This window comes from Ovis aries, chromosome 24 (genome assembly GCF_016772045.2).
Source record: "Ovis aries strain OAR_USU_Benz2616 breed Rambouillet chromosome 24, ARS-UI_Ramb_v3.0, whole genome shotgun sequence".
NCBI classification, from domain to species: domain Eukaryota; kingdom Metazoa; phylum Chordata; class Mammalia; order Artiodactyla; family Bovidae; genus Ovis; species Ovis aries.
Genome location: NC_056077.1, coordinates 39,516,946 through 39,538,175, shown reverse-complemented (window position 1 = coordinate 39,538,175; position 21,230 = coordinate 39,516,946). Strand labels below are relative to the sequence as shown.

General features: G+C 55.4%; 1 protein-coding gene across 2 annotated transcripts in view; it reads right to left on the bottom strand.

Moving 5' to 3' along the window:
• Positions 1–21,230, bottom strand: part of RADIL (Rap associating with DIL domain) — a 121,312-nt gene that overhangs the window by 66,677 nt on the left and 33,405 nt on the right. For both annotated transcript variants that reach the window (XM_042240547.2, XM_027961229.3), the window contains exons 2-6: positions 19,808–19,889; positions 17,815–17,975; positions 14,207–14,281; positions 8,889–8,989; positions 7,717–7,786 (exon numbers count right to left, since the gene is read on the bottom strand). In XM_042240547.2, coding sequence (XP_042096481.1) covers positions 7,717–7,786; positions 8,889–8,989; positions 14,207–14,281; positions 17,815–17,975; positions 19,808–19,889 — 489 coding nt within the window. The remainder of the gene's footprint in view (positions 1–7,716; positions 7,787–8,888; positions 8,990–14,206; positions 14,282–17,814; positions 17,976–19,807; positions 19,890–21,230) is intronic.

Below are 21,230 nucleotides of genomic sequence, written 5' to 3'. Positions count from 1 at the left end.
TCCAGAGGTTAGGACTCTGCACTTTCACTGCAGGAGGGCCTGGGTTTAATTCATGGTCAGGGAACTAAGATCCCGCAGGTCTCCCAGCCAAAATGAACAAAAAACAGTACCCACTGAGTGAGGGGAATAGAAAGAAAAAAACTAGAAGTGGTTATCTGAGGCGTGTGTGTGTGTGTGTGTGTGTGTGTGTGTTAGCTGCTCAGTCGTGCCCGACTCCTTGTGACCCTATGGACTATAGGCTCCTCTGTCCACAGAATTCTCCAGGAAAGAATACTGGAGTGAGTTGCCATTCCCTTCTCCAGGGGATCTTTCTGACCCAGGGATTGAACCAGGGTCTCCCGCATTGCAGGCAGATTCTTTATGGTCTGAGCCACCGGGGTTATCTGAAGTAGGTGCTGGCAAATATTTTCTACCTTTCTAGCATTTTCTGAAAATGTTATAGTAAGTATTTATTATTATAATGAAAACATAAGAAAACCACCCCCCAGGGGAATTCCCTGGTGGGCCAGCGGTTAGGACTCCCAAGTTTCCACTGCTGTGGGCCCAGGTTTAATCCCTAATTGTGGAACTAAGATCCCACAAGCTCTGGTGCAGCCAAAAAGAAAAAGAAGGAAAGCCACCCCTCCCAGTCACTAGGACACACGCTGCCACCCACAGGCGTCTCAGACGGCCATCCCGACCCGTGCAGACCTTGTTTCCCTGTGGAGTCCTGTCTCCCTCATCCTGGGGTACCAGGGCTCCAGACCGACTTGGGGCAGAGGCAAAGCTCGTCCCAAACCTGAGTTGGAAAACCACAGCCCCGAGGTGTCTTCCAATGAGCAGAGACATGAGAGCAAAGGCAGGGCAGTGTCCCGCAGACCCTGGTCACGAGCCTGCCTCATCTGGCCCCAGACACCAAGGGGCCAAGACACACAGAACTCCTTGCCCAGTCTTCCGCCTCAGGGAGAAGGAGGAGGTGGAGACCACGCCAGGCCACGCTCACCATCCCCCGTCCCTTCCGCACATTTGTCTGAGCGTTGGCAGGCGAGTTCTTTACCACTGAGCCACCAGGAAAGCCCTTTCATAATGATACTATACAGTATCTGCCTCTTTCCCTCACCTGTACCCACACCTGTAACCTGTGGGTGCTCCTGAGCCGCTCCACCGTGTGGAAGTGGCTGCTGGGGCTTCTCCGGGCTCCTTCAGCACCCCACAAAGCCCAGAGCCTGCATCTCAGCATCTGATCACACAGCTTGCAGTGGCACGTCTGACAGGTCCTTTCTGACCAGGTCACCAGGCCCAGCCAGCCTCTGAGCTCCACCTGCCCGTCTCAGCGCGCGGGGGCTGTGGGCAGCCTGAGCGCCACCCTGCCTTGTTCCTGGTGGAGGCCTGGGTCGGCTGCAGGGGCCTGAGCAGGGTTACAGGAAAAACCTCAGAGCGCTTCAGCTTTCACAAACACAGAAAGCAGAGCTGGGAAGAGTTGAAAACCCCCAGAAGCCCCGGGACTGCAACCTTCTAAATGACCCCTCTGTGCGGGGTGTCCACCCACAGCCAAGGTGGCTTTAGGGCTTCAGATCCAGGCCCACCGACAAGTCCCATCTCTGTCGGACCCCCTCCACTCCCGATGCTTTCCTAGGATTCTTCCCCAGCCTGACCCGGAGGCTGATGGAAAGGGGGGTGCTCGGCCCTGCTTCCGCTCTACATGCAATTGCGACTGGAAAGACGGAAAGGCAGCTCTGGTCTGTGACAATGACGGAACCCTCCCCTGGGCTGAGGGGACAGCCCTGGGTGAGCTCTGCTCTGGGTCTTCCAGGGAAACCCCGCCAACCGGCGGCCAGGCCTCCAGCAGCAAGCACGCCTGTTAGGGTTTGTCGTGACGATCGCCAGTGGACTAACTGAGCAGGTGGTCAACAGCAGGCCGGTCCACCAGCGCGGAATGCCATGGGGGGCACGCTGTTGAAATGTGAGCCCCACCCCCTCCGGCTCCTGCCTTCCTCCCCGACCTTCGCACCAGCTCCACCTCTCGCCCTGCCCTGGCAGTGCCCACCTAACTCAGGAGCGGTCACTGAAGTGCCCGGAATGTCCAACAGGCCACTCTGCTGCCAACTGCTCCCTCTCCCGGCTCCTTGGGACACAACAGCTGTCTTGCTGGGTCATCCTGGCACAGGATGGCCTCAAAGGAGGACAGGACGAGGGAGCTGGCGGGCATCTGAATTTCCAGTGTCCTGACCATCCCGCCCCTCGCCCCCGGGCACAGCCTAGGATGCTACCCGGAGAGAGTCTTACCTAACGAGGGACTAAGGAATGTCTTTTCCTTGCCTGCAATATTTGTGATATATGTGAAGGAATACCAGGGTCTTGGGTTAAATGGCATCCTGGGAAACTCACTCTCAGAATGATGCTGGGGAAGAAAATTCATGGGAAGCAAGTCCTGAACGGGAGTTGGGGGGCTGGGGGCAGGGTGGTCAAGGCTGCACAAACACCCTCCAGTGTCCTCACAAACACCCTCCAGTGTCCTCGCCAGCCTGTCCGTAGTCAGACATTCCACCATTGGTGGTTCATTCCAAAGGGGCACAGGCTTTGCCACACCTCTCACTATCACCACTGGGGACTGCTTTCCAACTCAGGGAGCTAACGAGGATACCAGGCCAAGGGGTTTGACATTCAGCCTCCTGCTGAGTCTTCAAACAAACCTGCGAGGTGTCGCCTTACCACACTCATCGTACAGCAGAGGAGACTGAGGCACAGAGAGGTTGAGGAGTTGGCCCAAGCCTTCCCAAAGAGGTGGGAGGACGCTGGAATTGGTCCCGAGTCTGGCAGACACAGTCCCTCCCTCCAGGAGCACATGTGTTGGGCAGCAGGCACAAGTACCAGGGGATGAAGGAACACGGGTGGGCAGGTGAGCAGGGGGGGTGTTGGGAAGCAGAGTGGGGGGAGCCCCTAAATCAGAGGAGGATCAGAAGTTCTGCACTAATGCCTGAGTGGGGCTTTGAAGGCTGTGTAGGAGTTGGGTGGATGAGGGGGTGAACAGAGTCCCCATCAGAGGAACAGGCACCTCAAAAGGTGTGGGGATAAAGGAGCAGGCTGTCTAGGCAGAAATGTCATACCCAGTACCCAGGAGAAGCATGAGGAAACGCAGGCATCACAAGAGCTCTGCAGAGGCTCGGGGACAGGAAGTCCCGGGTGAGCGTTTTGAGCGCTCGTGGCCCGGCCACTGGGCTTCAGTCCCCATCAGCCCCTCAACAACGGGACTGTCGTCTCGGCCTGCCATGGTGCCATGCTTCGGGAGTTTTCCTAAACAGCATCCCAGGACCCATGTGGTCCCTCCCCCACCTCAGACCCCAGCAGAGGTTGGGTCACAGTGTCCCTGCCCTCAACCAGGGCGAGCCTGCCCTCCCCCTCAAAGTTCCCCTCCCCCATCTCCAACCGTGACCCCCAACTGATAGGAAATCCTTGGTGGGCTCACAGGGCAGGTTTGCACAAACACACACACACACCCAGGCAAGAGAACAAAAATTCCCAAGCTCAGAAACCCGCCCGCCTGAAGATGTGTCAGAGGACTTAATATCGTCTCAAATGTGGGGTTCCAGATGCCTGAGCCCTGAAACACCCTGGAATGTGTGAGAACTCGGCGTAAGGCACCCTGTCTCTGCCCACTTGACCCTGGCTGGGAGTCTCAGAGTGAGTCTGTCTAACCAGACGCAGATCCTGATGCAGTCTGAGACACCAGGTCAGACTCTGCAGGCGGTCTGGCTCCCTCCCCAGCAGATGCCCGTGTGCCAGTCCCAAGCACTGGCCCAGCCCTGCGAGAGGGCTGAGGACATTGGCTGAGGGTTGGTTAGTCAGGCTTCCACCTCTGGAAGCCTCCTGGTCTTGGGACTGCTGTAGGCTTCGCAGGTTGGGGTTGTCCCGGACATTCTGCCCAGATCCTCATCAAACGACCCGAGGCCTTCCCTCCAGGGCTCATCTGAGGAGCATCCAAGGGCGGCTGATCAGCACCCACTGAAAGTCTGAATCACAAACCCTAAATCTGGAGCGAGCGAACAGAGTTCCTGGGGTCTGCTTGTCCCCACACTGCCCCACCCCAATGAACAGCTCTCGTAATGTCTCTGGGTTTGTCGGCAAGAGAAGAAAGGGCCAAGGGACAGGAGGCGTCTCCCCCGCCGCTCGCCCTCTGTGCTGAGAACCCACTGCAGCGGAGCAGGATGGCAGGCTGCTCTGGGTGCACCTCAGTCTCCCCCCACGGCCCCCAAATGCCCCCGCCAGGGAACTAAGCCCGCTCCCCAACACGGAGACGCCGAAGTGGTCTGGCCACGACCCCGCCGCAGAGTGCACAGGGCGGGCAAGGCAAAGAAGGGGGCCCTCATGAGTGCCGACTCGATTAGCAGTGGCTGCCCAGAGAAGTCGTGGAAAGAATTCTGAAACCGCACTGCGCGGCAGCTGACTGGCGATGCCTGCCACGGTCACAGAGTCTCACCATCCCTGATCTACAAGCAGGGGGATGTCCCCCGCGAGCAGAGGGTAATCCCCCAGCCAGGACTTTGGTAGCAGAGAAGGAGGCCCAGGCCACCCGGGGTGTCAGTAACACCAGACTCCCCGATAGACTTCTCAGGGCCTTGAGAAGCACGTGCGAGGCCCGTCATTCCTCAACTGGCCAGGACCGCGTCTGCCCCCTTTTCTGACGATGTGAACGTTGGTTGCTTTAGGAAATGTCTGTCTAGAATAGGAACGCACTGCAGGGTTCATTTTTCCTCTGAGAGAATGACTACATGCCTTCTCTCTCACCTAGAGCCCAAGGGATGGTCCGGCTTATCACCAGAAGTGATCTTGGACCCACTGAAAGCTTGACCCATGGGGGGGCAGACGGGCCTGGGCACTGTGCTCTGGGCTTAGGGTTGCAGGAACACTCCCCGTGATGCTCTGCTCCAAAGGCCTACATGTCCCCACGCAGGCTGGGCCGCCTCACTTGGACACCCTGGCCTGCAGGGTGCTGGGCAGATACAAGTACCTCCAGATGGCATAGTAGTGGGTGCCAGCACCGAATGCCACAAAGAGATGCCAGATGGCATGGGCAAAGGGGATCCTCCCGTCGCTCTTGAAGAACACCATGCCCAAGCAGTAGAGGACCCCTCCAGCCACCAGCTCCCAGATGCCCTCGGTGTCAGGCTGTCGGCAAGGACAAGGGTGAGCACAGGTCAGATGAGCGGCCAGCTAGACCAGAGCCACCCAGCCACCCCCCCCACCACCCCCCCGACAAGAAGACACGTGGATGGCGGGACCGCCCAGAGTCCCAGGAGGGACATCTCAACACACCCCTGCCATCAATTCTCCACCCCACCCCCGCCCCGCAGATTCATTCCCATGTGTGACGCATTTCTGTCACAGTCTCAAAGGGTATCTCGAAGCTTTTATCTTTCCTAAAAAGCAATACATCGAAGAAGGCAAAGCAGAGACACACACAGATACTTGTACAAGCAGGTTCCCTGCAACATCGTTTACTGTAGCCAAAGCGGGGAGGCAACCCAGCGTCCGCCAGGAGGACAATGGATAAGCAAAATGGAATCCGTGTTCGTTCACATGATGGGGTGTTACTCAGTCTTAAAAAGGAGGAAACTCTGACACATGATACAACACAGAGGAAACCTCAAGGACGCTGTGCAAAGTGAAATAAACCAGCCGCTGAAGGACGGCGACCGTAGGCCTTGATGACCTGAACGAGTCAAATTCACGGTTGGGAAGCACAGTGGCCGTCCGGCTACCAGAGGCTGGGCTGAGGGGAACTGTAGGGAGTGAGGTTTAATGGGGACAGAGTGTGGGAAGGTGAGCCAGCCCCGTGGATGGACAGTGGGGATGGCTGCACAAGACGAATGAACTTCACGCCCTTGAACTGTACACTTAAAGACGGCTAAAACCATAAACTGCATGTGTATTTCATCTCAGTTCTTAAAAAGTAATATGTTTCCATGGGATGGATGTGAGAGAGGACTACAAAGAAAGCTGAGCGCCAAAGAACTGATGCTTTTGAACTGTGGTGTTGGAGAAGACTCTTGAGAGTCCCTTGGACTGCAAGGAGATCCAACCAGTCCATCCTAAAGGAGATCAATCCTGAATACTCACTGGAAGGACTGATGCTAAAATTCCAATCCTTTGGCCACCTGATGCAAAGAACTGACTCATTGCAAAAGACCCTGATGCTGGGAAAGATCGAAGGCGGGAGGAGAAGGGGACGACAGAGGATGAGATGGTTGGATGGCATCACCAACTCGATGGACGTAAGTTTGGATGGACTCAGGGAGTTGGTGATGGACAGGGAGGCCTGGCGTGCTGCAGTCCATGGAGTCACAAAGAGCTGGACACGACTGAGCAACTGAACTGAACTGAACTGAACTGATCCATGGTGAAACATTTTAGAGCAAAATCAAAAGCAGTAGGAAGAGCGGCATTCGCGGCCCTCCGAGGCAAGCGCAAGTGACACCTGGGTGGTTGTTACGGGGGCTCAAGGGGAACAGGAGGGACGGGGGAGTAAGAACCTCCCGCCCCGTCTCCTGGGCCCCCTCCCACAGGTCTCACTGCTCACCACCAATAACCGTGTCTGATGGTATCCTTCCAGACTCGCCTAAATGCACGCAACACACAGTACGCACTTCATAAGCATGCACGTGCCCAGAGGGACGGGTCACTTAAGATAAGGGGGCTCAGGCCACGCCTGTCATCCTGATACATCACTTCCACGATGCAGTCTCGTGGGGATTCATCTACCTCCCCATGTGGGGACCCACCTCAGTCTTCAGGACAGCTGGGCAGCTTTTCACTGGAGGTATGTACAAGCACACACCCGGCCCTCCAGGGTGATGCCTGACTATTGAAGACATATCACAGTAACACTCCTCAGCACGGACTGCTTGCCACACCCCGTCCTAAGGGCCTTACATGAGTTATCCAATGCCATCTTCACAACAATCTCCCGAGGCAGGTACGGCTCTATGTCACAGGCCCCCGACATCACGCCAAGTGAGACAAGCGTGTTGCAGATCAGTTCATACAGCGTGATTCCATTTCTTTTGTAAAAGAACAAACAAGTCATCATGTCTGCAGATCCACCGAGACTTGCTGTTAACCATCCTTAATGGTTTGCTGTGTATCTTTTCCGTTTCTCATGAAGAGGCATTAGATAACTCACATTACGGACTCAATGGACATGAGTTTGAGCAAACTCCGGGAGACAGTGAAGAACTGGGAAGTGCTGCAATCCCTGGGGGTCACTCAGCGACTGAACAACAAACTCATGTTTTCACAGGGAAAACGTTGAGTAGGGACGCCAAGGGGGCTGCCACAAGCTGGAGACTCGGCTCTGCCTCCACGGCCACCTGCGCTATTGTTATTATCATCATAGATGTAATTTAGCCAGCAGGTACTTACTCTGTTGCAGGCACCCTTCCAGTCCCTTCCCCTGAGTTTTCTTACCTGATCCCTAAATAAGCAGGAAAAACTGGAGCCCAGAGGGACTAATGAACCCGCTGAGGTGAAGCAGAGCGAAGAGGTGCCCTGTAACCGAGGAGGGGAGCCCAGGGTGACCTGCACGCCTCCTGCCTTGGCAGGTGAGTCAGGTGGCCCCCCGGCCTGAGATCGCCATCTGCCAGAGCAGAAGGCTCAGCCTCACCATCTCCAGTGCCACTCTGGGCCCCCTCCAGCCAGACGCGAGGCTCACACCGGGGTCAGGGCGGACGGGTGACTTACCATGGAAAGGACCACCAGGGCGGGGAAGAAGCCCATGATGACATAGCAGAGCAGCTCCACGAGCTTGTACCTGCCAGGAAGACAAGGCGTCATGGCCTCGGGGCGGCCTCCCCGTGGGCATCACCTCCCCCATTCGGGTTGGGAGGGGACACCCCCAGCAGAAAGAGTAACGGAAGGGGACTCTGCCCTCTGCCCAGCACCCCTGAGCTCAGATTGGACCCAGCTGCACCCAGCAAGTGCTAGCAGAGCTGGGTGGCCGTGGGCGGGTCCCTTTCCCTCTCTGAGGCTGGGTTTCCACACCTGTGAACTGACATTCGAGGGTGGCAAATGCTGAGTGGGCATAGCATACCTGGGGACTCCTCCCTTGCTCAACCCAGGGCAGGCATTACTGTTCGATCCCAGCACCTTTCACCCCAAGGCTCGAGCAATCGCTCTCCATCCACCCAAGCGGCACCAACTGATACCCGTCCGCTGTCCTCGGACAGTCCGGGGTCTGTGGCTGCCTTTCACTTCTCCAGCTCTGTCTCCTTCCCCCTCGTCCTCACTTCCCTCCTGTCTCAGCAGGATGGAAGTGGGTGGGCGGCCCTGAGACCCTCTCCTCACCTGCTAACACAGCTTAAGGAAGACCCCATTCAGCGGGTCGAAGCACCAACAATGACCTTTTTTTTTTTAACTCTTCACATTGACCCTATGGACTGTGCTGGACACAGGGGTGCCAGGCGCGGCTGTGCCCACACGCTTCGGGAGACATGCTGAGGTCTCCTCCCGCCAGGGACAGGGAGGAGGCCCTGATGGAGGCACCTCGCCCCCTAAGACCCCACCCCTAAGACCCCGCCCCCTCCCCACCCCGCCCCTGAGACCCCACCCCTCTCCCCACCCCGCCCCCTGAGACCCCGCCCCCTCCCCACCCCGCCCCCTGAGACCCCGCCCCCTCTCTCCACCCCGCCCCCTGAGACCCCACCCCTCTCCCCACCCCGCCCCCTCACCCCCCCCCGCTCCCCTGAGACCCCGCCCCCTCTCCCCACCCCGCCCCCTGAGACCCCGCCCCCTCTCCCCACCCCGCCCCTGAGACCCCGCCCCTCTCCCCACCCCGCCCCCTGAGACCCCGCCCCCTCTCCCCACCCTTCTCCCCCGAGACCTCATCCCTTCCCCCACCCCCTCCCCCGGCTTACCGCTCATGAAAGAAGAAGACATAGACTGTGCCGACCGAGGCCATGATCCAGACCAGCCATCGCATGTGGGAGGCCCAGGGCCCAGCTCACGGAGGTTCAGCCTGGGAGGCAGGACGGGAGGGCACAGGGGCCTGAGGGGGCGGGGGCAGGCCTGGGACCTCGCCTTCCACGGCCAGCCCCTCCCAGGGACACGGACCCCACAGAAGCCCTGTCCCCTGTGGCTCCACGTCTGGGGTGTGGCCTCTCACGGAGGACACATGGAGAGACAGAAAAAGAAACCTAAACTATGCAATTATTCGAGCCAAGTCAGCAAAACTGAGGAGGTCCCAGCACGAAGGAAAAGCGCATCTCAAACCAGCGGGCGTTTCCTGGCGCCAGGCTTCCCGCGGCAGGCCGTATTTTCCGGGAGCAGGGATGGAACCCGAGTCCCCTGCACTGGCAGGCGGACTCCTACCCACTGGACCACCAGGGAAGTCCTGCCTGCTGGGTGACAGCTGAGCTGGCCTCGCGAACTCCTCCCTCTGCAGCCAGCAGAGCGTGGGGTTCAGCAGTAGACGGGACTTTGCAGGAGGAACTCTTTCCTTCCTTCCCCACTTCTGAGACTCTCTGCCCAGACTCCCAGAAAAGTGGATTTTTCTCTCCGCGGCTCGAGCCAGGTGGTGTCCCCTGGGCCAGGTGCCTGCGGGACCCAGCCTTTGGCTCCAGCTGTTGGCTTCGGTCAGTGGTCCCCGACCTTTGAGGGACCAGGGACCGGTTTTGTGGAAGACAATTTTTTCATGGACTGGGGAAGGGATGGTTTTGTGACGATTCAAGCACATTACATTCATTATACACTTTAGGTTTTATTATTATTATTATTACATCAGCTCCACCTCAGGTCATCAGGCATTAGAGCTGGGAGGTTGGGGACCCCTGGCTTAGGAAATGGCTGCGGAGCCAGGGGCCCCGGGCAATGCAGGCCTGTGCCCCAGGCCAGGGAGCTGGTCCTGCACCCTCTCTCCAGCCCTGCATGCATGCATTCTGGCCTCCAGCCTGTGGCGCTGTCTGTACAACCTGACTGCACAGAAACACGCTAGATTCCTGCAGGAGGGGCTCTGGTTCCGGAAGACGGTGACTTTTCTTTTGTCCACCTCAATATTTATGACTCGATTATTAATGGTTTTCCGAAGCACTGGGGAAAGGAAGGTTCTGTGTCACCCCTGACCCAGCTAGTTTTCTCTATCATTCGTGACACGGTCCTCCCTGCCTGATCGCGTGAATGGCGTCTGTGTGCGGGTCACCATCATCCCTCTTCAAGACAGCTGGGGGAGGGGGTACTATCGCTGCCTCTCTTTTAAAGGCCAGGAGACGGAGGCTCGGACAGACTCGGGAGTTATCCCAGGACCCGTGGCTCCGGAAAGGCTGATCAGGACCAGGGCCTCATGCGGTCTGATGCCACAACTGTTCTCTTTGAGCAATGCCGGAGCCTTGCGACCACCTTTTAGACCCTTTCTTAAGAAAGGTGATATGCTGGAATCTTATATGTAAGCTTAATCCATCAAAAATGAAAATAAAGGGGCTTCCCTGGTGGCTCAGCGATAAAGATGCTGCCTGCCAGTTCGGAAGACACGGGTTCGATCCCTGGGAAGATAGGTCTGGGAAGATAGCACGTGTCTCAGAACAACTAAGCCCGTGTGTCGCAACTACTGAGCCTGTGCTCGAGAGCTGGGGAGCCGCGCCTGCTGAAGCCTGAGCACCCTCGAGCCCGTGCTCCACAACAAGAGGAGCCACCACGAGGAGGAGCCCCGCTCGCCGCAACCAGAGAAAACCTGCACAGCCACCAAGACCCAGCACAGCCAAAAGTAAATAAATAGAAACTTTTAACCAATGAAAATAAAACTAAACCACGGAGGTTTTTCAGATTGAGGCAGGGATGGGGGGACCCAGTCGTTCACGCCTCCACCCACTCAACCAGAGCACCGCGAAGAAAAATAGCCACAAATCACTCCATGAACCCTCGTCTCCTGCCTCCCTTCCCCCATGCAGCCGGGTGTCCAGGTAGGACACTGTCATCACCTCTGATCCTCTCTCAACCCCACATCCAGTCAACCGCCAAGTTCTGTCGACCCTTCCCCCACCGACACAGCTTGCAAACCCGGGCACTTCTCCCCTTCTCGGCCCCTGCATCCCTCCTTCACAGCTTGGACCACGGTGGTGGTTCGATCTGTGTCGGTGTTGGGACAAAGTCCACATCCTCTGGGAGACGCTAAGTCCCACAAGGACAGACGGCCTGTGTCTCTGTTCACAGCCACATCCTCAGACACCAGCACTCGACGGGCACAGAGCCAGTGCCCAGACCGTCAGCGTCAGGGATAAAGAACAGAAACCCAGCCACTGAATCAGCCAAGGCAGGGGGACAGTCAGAGGGCGGTTCCAGAAATCTCAGTCAAGGATAGTTACTGCAGCTGAGCACAAAACCTAGCTTTACTCTAATTGGCAACATCCAAAAAAGAAACCAGAGATCACCCAACTCCTGAGAACTGCAGGTGGTGCCTGGGGGTAACCTGGGGCCATCGGGAGGCACCCTCCCATCACTTCTGGCTTCTCTCCCCTGCTCTCTGCATCACCAGGGGCCCCCACCTACCCACCCGAACAGCAGCCCCTCACCTGGGACTGACCGTTCTTTTCAGGGTCTCCATACACCAGCCCACCAGGCACCTGAGGACCAGAAGCACCCTGGGTTACACGCCCCCTCCTCCCACAAAGCTCAGCTGGGCACGGGCTGCCTCTGATTACGTCCCCAGGCTGACAGCAGCAAGAGCCGATTTCCTGGAGGAAGCCAGGAACCCTGGGATTCCTCCCCACCTTCAGTCACTCATAGTTTCCACTCCGTTTCCTGTAAATACATCTTCCATCCATCCATCCTCTCAACTCCAAGGCCAGTGCCGGGGCCCCGGCCACAACCCTCTCTCTCCCAGCTCCTTGCATCAGCCTCTTTGCACCTCCTCGCTCCCAAGGCATCATCCTTCAGTCCAAAACATAAAGCCAACGACTTCCCTAATGGTCCAGTGGCTAAGACTTTGCCTTCCGATGTAGGGGGTGGATCAGATTCAATCCCTGATCAGGGAGTGGCTAAGACTTTGCCTTCCGATGTAGGGGGGGGATCAGATTCAATCCCTGATCAGGGAGTGGCTAAGACTTTGCCTTCCGATGTAGGGGGGGGATCAGATTCAATCCCTGATCAGGGAGTGGCTAAGACTTTGCCTTCCGATGTAGGGGGGGGATCAGATTCAATCCCTGATCAGGGAGCTGAGAAACCAAATGACTCACAGCCAAAAAACCAAAAGGTGAAACAGAAGCAATGTTGTAACAAATTCAGTAAAGACTTTTAAAATGGTCCACAGAAAAAAAATAAAACCAAGTAAATATTGCTTCAAGCCCCCACCCACTCCTCAGTTCACAGCCACACCCACACGAGAAGAACCAGAGGACCCCCCGTGGAGCCACAATCACCCGAATGTTGGGAACCCCGCAGAGAGCCTGTCACAGGGGATGGACGCCTCTGGCTCATGCATCCAGAAGGCTGTCCAGCAAGGAGACTGGACTGCGAGTCCTGCAACTGTGACTCCGTGACCCTCAGCACACAATGCTGCCCGAAAGCGAGGCCGGAAAGAACGACGATTCCATCCACGTGAAAGAAGACACGGGGCAGAGCTGCCCCAAGACAGCCGAGCGCGGGATGCGGACACCACCCCCGGGAGCCGCGGACCGGGGCGGGGCTGGACACCCGGGGGCGGCCGCGGGACGTGGGAGTTCCCTGTGTGGACCCCCCAGGCACGTCTCAACAAAACGTGCTCCGAAGGCAATCACCTTCGTGTGCACCAACTAAACCCACTTATTAGCCGACAAAATGAAAAAGAACACTCCATTTACCATAGCCAGAGATTGGAATTCCCTGGGCAAGAGCGGGACAAACCTTTCCGTGCCTCCCACGCCTTGGAGGCCGACACGCACAGGCTCCGGGGTGGGCCGGCTTCCGTAGCCGTGGCTCCTAGGCTCCAGAGAGCGGTTCAGCAGCTGCACGAGCGCAGCCACACTGCAAAATATGAGATCTTCCCGGACCAGGGACTGAACCCACGTCCCCTGCACTGGCAGGCGGTTTCTCAACCACCTAGTCCACCAGAGAGATCCCTGCTGGGGGCGTTTAAACTGGTACAATCTGTGCAAGGTGTCTTGGCAACAGTTAGCCAAAGAACTAAGGCCCACTCCTGCCACCAAGCCTCCAAGTTTGGCGATTACCCCACAAAGATCAGGCTCGGCTTAAGAATCTGCGGCTTCTGTAGCTCAAAACGTTGGCTCAGCAGTTTCACCTGTTTCCAGCAACCGATCCAGGCACAAGGGGATGCATGACCCATCACCAAGGACTCTCACTGCAGGCCTGTGCGCTACAGCAAAGGAAGGGGAGCCCTGATGTCATAAATACTCATAAACAAGAGCGGCCAGGGAACGCTATGCTGCTATAAAAAAGAAATGGGGATATCTCCAAGGTACTAATATGAAAAGAGGTCCCCCAGAACATGACTAAGAGAATGAAGGCTGACTTCAGCGTCTGTTCAGGATCCTTCCTTTTCTACTCAAGAAGGAAAGGTGGCTCAGACAGTAAAGAATCCACCCCCAACGTGGGAGACCTGAGCTCGATCCCTGGGTGGGGAAGATCCCCTGGAGGAGAGCACGGCTACCCACTCCAGCATCTTGCCTGGAGAATCCCCATGGACAGTGGAGCCTTGCGGGCTGCAGTCCATGGGGTCACAAAGACTCGGACACAACTGAGCAACTGAGCATAACGCAGGAAAGTATAGGGACTTCCCTAGCGGTCCACTGGTTAAGACGTCACCTTCCAATGCAGGGGGTGTCGGTTGGATCCCGGGTCAGGGAGCTAGGATCCCACATGCATCGTGGCCAGAAAAAAAAAAAAGGTAAAACGGAAGCAATATTGTAACAAGATCAGTAAATACTTTAAAAAAGTAAAGTAGGAAAGTGAAGTGTGAATATGTGTATTTGCATATATGCATATGCACGTATGCAAATGTGTCTATACATATACACACACATACACATTTGCTCTTTTCTACAGAAAATCACCCTGGAAGGATACACAGGAAGCCGGCGCTAACTCCTTGCTTCTAGGAAGGAGGATGCGTGGAGGGTGTCCTTTTACCTACATTCTTGTGCTGAAGTCACAGATCACCCAGCAAAACACGCAGGGAAATTCGAAGAAGGGAAGGAGAAGAAGCCAGCCCCAGCCCCCACCTCGCTCGGGGACCCGCAGCGATACTCACCAGGGCGCGTAGGAGGCTGCTATGAAGAAATAGATGACCATGCGGTCCGACATGTGCAGACAATGCTCTACCGTCCTGCAGCAGAGAGGGCGGGTTATGGGGCCCAACCTGGATAAACGGGCTTTGTGGGGGGGGGAGCCTGGGCGCAGGGCTGATGAGCCTCCATCCAGCCACGACCCCTCGGGCCTCAGTGTCCCCCCATCTGTGAGTGATCAAGGCAGTGCTTTTCCAGCCAGGCTCCCTGTCACCCCAGGGGCTGAATGGAGACACCCCAGGGCTCCCGTCAAGGACCCTCCTCCCCCTGACATCCTATTTCTCTAATCAAAGCAACTCTGCATTCTGCTTTACATTCTGGGCTTTCCGAAAGATTTCAAATGATAAAAAAATTCAGTAGCTTAAAAAAACACAGACTCACAACAGACAGAGAGAAACACAGTCTGCAAAACACAGACTCACAGATACAGAGAAGAAACGAGCGGTCACCAGTGGGGAGAGGGAAGGGGAGGGGGCAAGACAGGGAAGGCATTGAAGAGATACAAACTGTTAATGTTTAAAACAAGCTACAAGGGGAGTTCCCTGGTGGTCCAGTGGGTAGGACTGGGTGCTTTCACTGCGGTGGCCTGGGTTCAATCCCTGGTCAGGGAACTAAGATCCCGCATGCCTTGAGATGTGGCTAAATAAATAAATATTGAGTAATAAAACACAATAAAATAAGCTACAAGGACGTATCATACAATACGGGGAATATAGCCAGTGTTTTGCAGTAACTATAAATGGAATATAATCTTTAAAAAATTGTGAATCACTAATTGTACACCTGTAACTTATGTGGTACATCAATTATACTTAAACAGTGAAAAAATTCAACTATACTCTCTTTTTAATAACCTATATGGGAAAAGAATCTGAAAAAGTATGTGTGTGTATGTGTGTGTGTAACTGAATCACTTTGCCGTACGCCTGAAACTAACACAAGATTATAAACCAACTATGCTTCAGTTAGAAAAAAAAAAAAGAACTAAAAAATACACACTCAACAGAAGCGCAGCAAGCAGAAGAAAACGTGGAAAATTAAACATGTATTAATTTTATTTCAGTCTCTTTTCATTAAACCAGCAAACCCAGGTGCCCCTGAAGACCCTCTGGGTTCTGGTATTCCGGTTCAGGTCCAAGTTCTGAAGCCAGAAGGCCTGGGTTCCGATCCCAACCCTACCACGGAGGAACGGTGACCCTGAGCAAGAACTTGCCCTCCCCGGTCTCAGCTCCCTCACCTGTGAAACAGGGAGGAGTACTGGCATCCTCCCACGGGGTGAGGGTGAAGAGGGTCAGGACTCAGCACCACACAGAACAGGAAGTGCTCATAAACGTCACCTGTTTCCACTGTGGCCTCACTTTCAAGAGCTGACTACATTCCTTAGTGCGTCTGGCCAGCGTGGCGCAGCCTCCAAAACGGTCCTCAAGGAGCCCCGGCTCCTGGTCCCCACACCCTCATGCAGCCCTTCCCACAACGAGCACAGCAAATGTTTGGAGCCGACGCGAGATCACACACATGCCGGAGTGTGGTTTCTGAGGCTGACAACCTCCGCCTTGTTCTCTTGGATCAGTAACTACGGAGGGGAACAAGCCACGGGGCCGTGGAGAGGTCCACATGGGAAGGACCAAGCACCCCCAAGGATCCAGCACCGATGCGCCAGCCCTGCAAGGCAGCAGCCTCGGAAGTGGCTTCTCCAGTCCCTGGAAGCCCCAGCAGCATCTTGACCACATCAGCAACCTTGGACCGGAGCCACACAGCAAAGCTCCCCAATTCCTGCCTCTCCAAAGCTTAGAGAGAGAGGATTGGAGTTCATCATTATTTGAAGTCTCCATGATTCAGAGTAATTTGTTACTCGGCAGTAGATAACTAATACAAACTGTGATTCAGTCTGGCCACTGCAGCCCTCATTAAATGTGGCCAGCGTTTCTATCTGACGCTGGGCTAACTACGTGTCTCCCTAGAAATACAGAGACTAACAACAGCTAACATGTACAGAGCACATTCTGTAATCAGAGCACCGTGCAAAGCTCTTAAGCATGACCTCTTTAACCCCACCTAGGGGGGCAGGGGCCACGATTTCATCCACCACATCACACAGAAGGGCAGCATGATCACACCACTGACAAGTGGGCCCCACACCCAGGGACTGGTGTCTTTAGAAGGAAAAGGAGAGGGGGCCTGGGACACACAGATGCACAGAAGGAAGGCCTATGGGGAGAGGCGGAGACTGGAGTGACGCCGCCCCAAGCGGGGAGCCGGGGAGCCACCAGAAGCTGGAGAAGGAGATACAGGGTCCTCCCCTGGAGACGTGGCCCCACTGACTCGCTCATCTCAGAGTCTGGCCTCCTAGACCATGAGCAGCTAAGCTCCTATTGTTTCAGGATGCTCTGTGTGTGGTAATTTGTTACAGCAGCCACAGGACTCTCATACAGTGGGGTCCACCAGGACCCACGGAAAGAACAGGGACAGGACCAGTGGGATATAGCAGAGTCACAGGGCTTCTGGGGGGCAGGAGGGGCACTGGACATGGGGACCAGCTGTGATCACTGCAGCTGCTACAATGGACCAGAGTCCCCTCACTCTGTGGGGGGCCTGGAGTCCTGGAATCAGTTCTGGCCTGGCCACGATCAGCGATGTAACCTTAAGCGTGTCCCGTCACCTTCCAAATTCAGAGTCGTCATCCACAAAAACCAGGATTCTGTAAGCTGCCACGTGGATGAGCCCCGGGATGTCTCAAAGAAGCCCGTGACAAAGGGCAGAAGCACCCCAAGTGTCCGTAACAGCTGAATGGATAAACAAAGTGCGGTCCAACCACACAGTGAGACACGCTCCAGCCTTGAGAAGGAAGGCGATTCTGACACCTGCTGTGATGAGGATGAGCTCTGAGGATGCTGTGCTCACAAAAGGCTAAGTAGTAAATGGTCCCACTTACACGGGGTGCACAGAGCAGACAACTCACAGAGACAGAAAGCAGAAGGGCGGTGCTGGGGGCCGGGAGGAGATGGGGCGTTAGTGTTTAATGGAGACAGGGCCTCGGTTTGGGAAGATGGAAATATTCAGCAGATGGATGGTGGTGACGGTTGTACAACAGCGTTAATGTGTTTAATGCCACTGGATGGTACACTTGGAAACGGTCAAGATGGTAAATTTTACACCATGCTTATTTACCAGAAAACAAATCAGAATTAAAATCCAGGATGCTAATCCCTACACTGCAGAATTTTTGGAGAGATCCACAGTGACAGCTGCAGAGTGCCCGGAACCTAGGGGTGCCCAGGAATGGGCAGCTACTATGACAGTTATGGGTCCCTCCTGACGGCCTCGGAGTGAGGGGTTTGCTCTTCCGGCTGCTCAGAGGGGAGCACACAAGGCTTCTGAGGGTGAAGGGGTTCCCCGGGGGGACTCAACCCCGCTGGCCAAAAGCAAATGTGGCGCAAGGCCTTCCATCCTGGGCCCCTCTCTGCCCAGCCAAGCACAGCCCGAGGCATCTCGCCTCCCCTCGGCCCGCCGTGGGCCCCAGCCCTGGTGACCCTGCCACACACACACCCCCACCCGTGGGCTGGGCAGCAGGCACCTGAGGTGGCTCTTCTTCCAGGAGATGGTGTGGAACACGGTGGACACCACGAAGAGCCCGCAGAGCCCGAGGCCGTAGATCCAGGCGGAGATGGCCTCCCAGTCGTCATCCGACAGGAAGTAGAGGTTGGAGCTGCCGAGGATGCTGGGGATGATCCAGAGCTGGAGGCAGGGAGGGGGCGGTGCTGCAAGGCCAGCCTCTGGAGCAGGGGCCAGGCAAGTGCAGAGCCCCCGAGCGGCCCCCATGCGTTTTCTCCTGACCTGCACTGCCCGACAGAACTCCCGTCGTGGAGGGAAGGTTCTCGACCTGCACTGCCCCACAGAACTTCCACGGTGGGGGAAAATTTCTAGACCTGCACTGTCCAGTATGGAAGCCTCCAAGCCCACACAGCTACCGAGCACGTGAAACGTGGCTTGTACCACTAAGGACTTGCCGTTTTCATTTTCTTTCATCTTAACTGGCTTCAACTTTGAATCTAACAGCTACACGAAGACAGTGGCAACCACACTGGACAGCGCAGCTCTAGACGATATGGAGGTAAGACAGGAAGCCCAGACCTCCCGTCTTCAGGACGCGTCTGGCCACCGCCCCCATCCTCCATGTCTGCTGCTAACCCGGCCTCGAGCACCCTAGGCTGGCCACGACGCTTCACACTGCTGCACTGATGCCCACAGGGTTCTCCCCGAAGACGTCCCTCCCCACAGTGCCTACCTGGAAAACTTCCTCTTCAAATCTTGGTTTATCCATTCGTTCCTCTGAGAAGTCTCAGAGTTCTGCAAAGCACTGGGCGGGGGGCAGGAGTACAGGGTCTCCAAAAGAGTCTGTCTAATTCTGTGTGCTGGGAGCACTTATTTTGAAGAGAGACTCTACAGCAGCTCCAGCCAACAAAAGTACTTAACACAATGCAGGTGGCGCAGCAAATTTTAGTTTTAATTAGTTTTTAATTTATTTACGTGCCTGTGCCGAGTCTTAGTCACGGCACTTGGTATCTTCAATCCTCACTGCCGTGTGCAGGATGTTTAATTGCAGAGTGCAAACTGTTAGCGGCGGCATGTGGGATCTAGCTCCCTGACCAGGGATCGAACCCGGGGTCCCCTGCACTGAGAGCACACAGTCTTAGCCACCAGACCACCAGGAAGTCCCAGCACAGGTAATTTTAGATTTTCCAGTAGCCACATTTTAAAAATGAAAAAATACATTTGTTAATATATTTTGCTTTATTAATAAATATGTTTTATTAATAAATATATTAATTTATCTATATAAATTATATTTAAATTTTATATTAATTATTGATATATTTGACTTTATTAATGTATTTTGCTTAGTCTGATATATCCAAAGTATCCTTTCAACACGTCATTAATATAAAAAGAACTAAGAGATCTTGCATTCTTTTTTTCACGCTGAGTCTTCAAAAGCTGCTGTGTAGTCTGCACTCTCAGCGCACCTCAGTTCAGACGCGCCGTATTTCAGCTGCGTGAGGCCAGTGGCTACGAAGCTGGACAGCGTAGGTCCGGATCTTCGTAAGATCCTCAAAGGGGCCCAAAGGCTTAAGGACCGCTGCCCAGAGCAGGATTTCGTGGGGGAGATGGGAAGTATTCCAAGCCCCGGGAACAGCATGTGCAAAGACACTGGGTCGTGCCTTCTAGTCTAGAAACAGCGGGTGGGATTCAGGGTAAGATCACGGCAGGGGGAGGTGGGCTGACACTCAGGCTAAGACCTGTATCTGGGAGCTTCTACCGAGCCCAGACGCTGTGCCGGTTACTAGGGAGCCACTGAAGGCTCTTAAGGCCAAAGAGAAGCACGCTCAGAGCCACAGTCCCATTTACCCACATGACCTTCCCTCGGGATCCCACTGACTTCCAGGGCCACGGAAGAAGGCCTGAGGGGCAGGCCCCTCGGGTCACCGCCCTGGGATGAGAACACTGACTCCAAGGGCAACAGGCTGCCTCCCGGCCCCTCCTGTGCCGCTCAGCTCCCCGAGACTCACAGCGTGGGTGGCACAGTTGGCAGCATGCTCATACTCCGTGGGCTGGTACCTCTTGTGGGCGGGAACCCGGTGGTTCATGAACCTGGGGGGAAACACACAACCCTCGGGAGCTGGGCCGAGGCAGCTGGCAGCAGCCCCAGTCACAGAGCCCAGGCGCCCTCGGCCCTGCTGGTGGGGAGGGCCCGCCTCTGCTCTCCCCACTCCCCTCACTCTCTCTATTACACCTTTTTTGAACTATCCAGCATTTTGAGCCAAATCCCCAAAGTCACCTTTGCTAAATATCAGGTTGCAGGGAATTCCCTGACAGTCCAGTGATTAGGACTCTTTGCTCTCACTGCCGAGGGCCCAGGTTCAATCCATGGTCAGGGAACTAAGATCCTGCAAGTCGTGAAGTATGACTAAAATATTAATAAACAAATCCTGGGGCATAGTATGCTCTTTCATGTCCTACTTTTAATTTTCTTTATGAGTCACAGATACACGGTCTATAGCTCCCCAGGGTGCAGTTCCATAGATTTTACACAGACACACACCCACGTGCCCACCACCCAGAGCACCCAGAGCCCCTTTCCCACACCCTAGAAAGTGCCTTCAGGCCCCTTCCTCGGAGCACCACCCCTCAAGGAACCCGCCCCCGACCCACACACCCTGCCACTGTAGACTAGTCTCGCCGGTTCCCAATTTTCCCATCTGTGGGGTCACACAGCACACACGTCCCGGGTCTGGCTCCTTGCGCTCAGCGAGACTTTTGTCGGATGCAGTAATTGGTTGCTTTCATTGCAAAAGAGTATTTTGCCAGGTGAGCAAACCACAATTCATTCATCCCGTCTCCTGGAGGCGGACGTTCCACCTTGGGGCTCTTATGGTGACTCTGCTGTGAGCATTCACGGTAGGGAGCACATGCTCTCATTTCTGCTGGGCATTGATCCACAGGTGGAACGGCCAGGTGACTTTATCTTGCCAGTAAACATTCCTTTCTATAAAACTTTTTTGGCCACATCCGGGATCTTACTTCCCCAACCAGGGATCGAACCTGTGGCCCCTGCAGTGATTGTGCAGAGTCCTAATCATCGCACCACCAGGAAAAGTGAAAGTGAAAGTCGCTCAGTCGTGTCCGACTCTTTGTAACCCCATGGACTACACAGTCCGTGGAATTCTTCAGGCCAGAATACTGGAGTGGGTAGCCATTCCCTTCTCCAGGGGATCTTCCCAACCCAGGGATCGAACCCAGGTCTCCCAGAAGTTCCAACGAGAAACATTCCTGATGTTCTGGTGTCTTTAGAGAATCTTCCAAGCCCCACCCCTCGCCTCTGTCTGCCCCAGTCTCTCTCCTTCTTACAGGAGCTCCACCAGCCCACAGAGCCATCATGACCCCTGCTTTCCAGAGGGGGACGCTCCAGGGCAGAGTCAGGAAGCGACATCA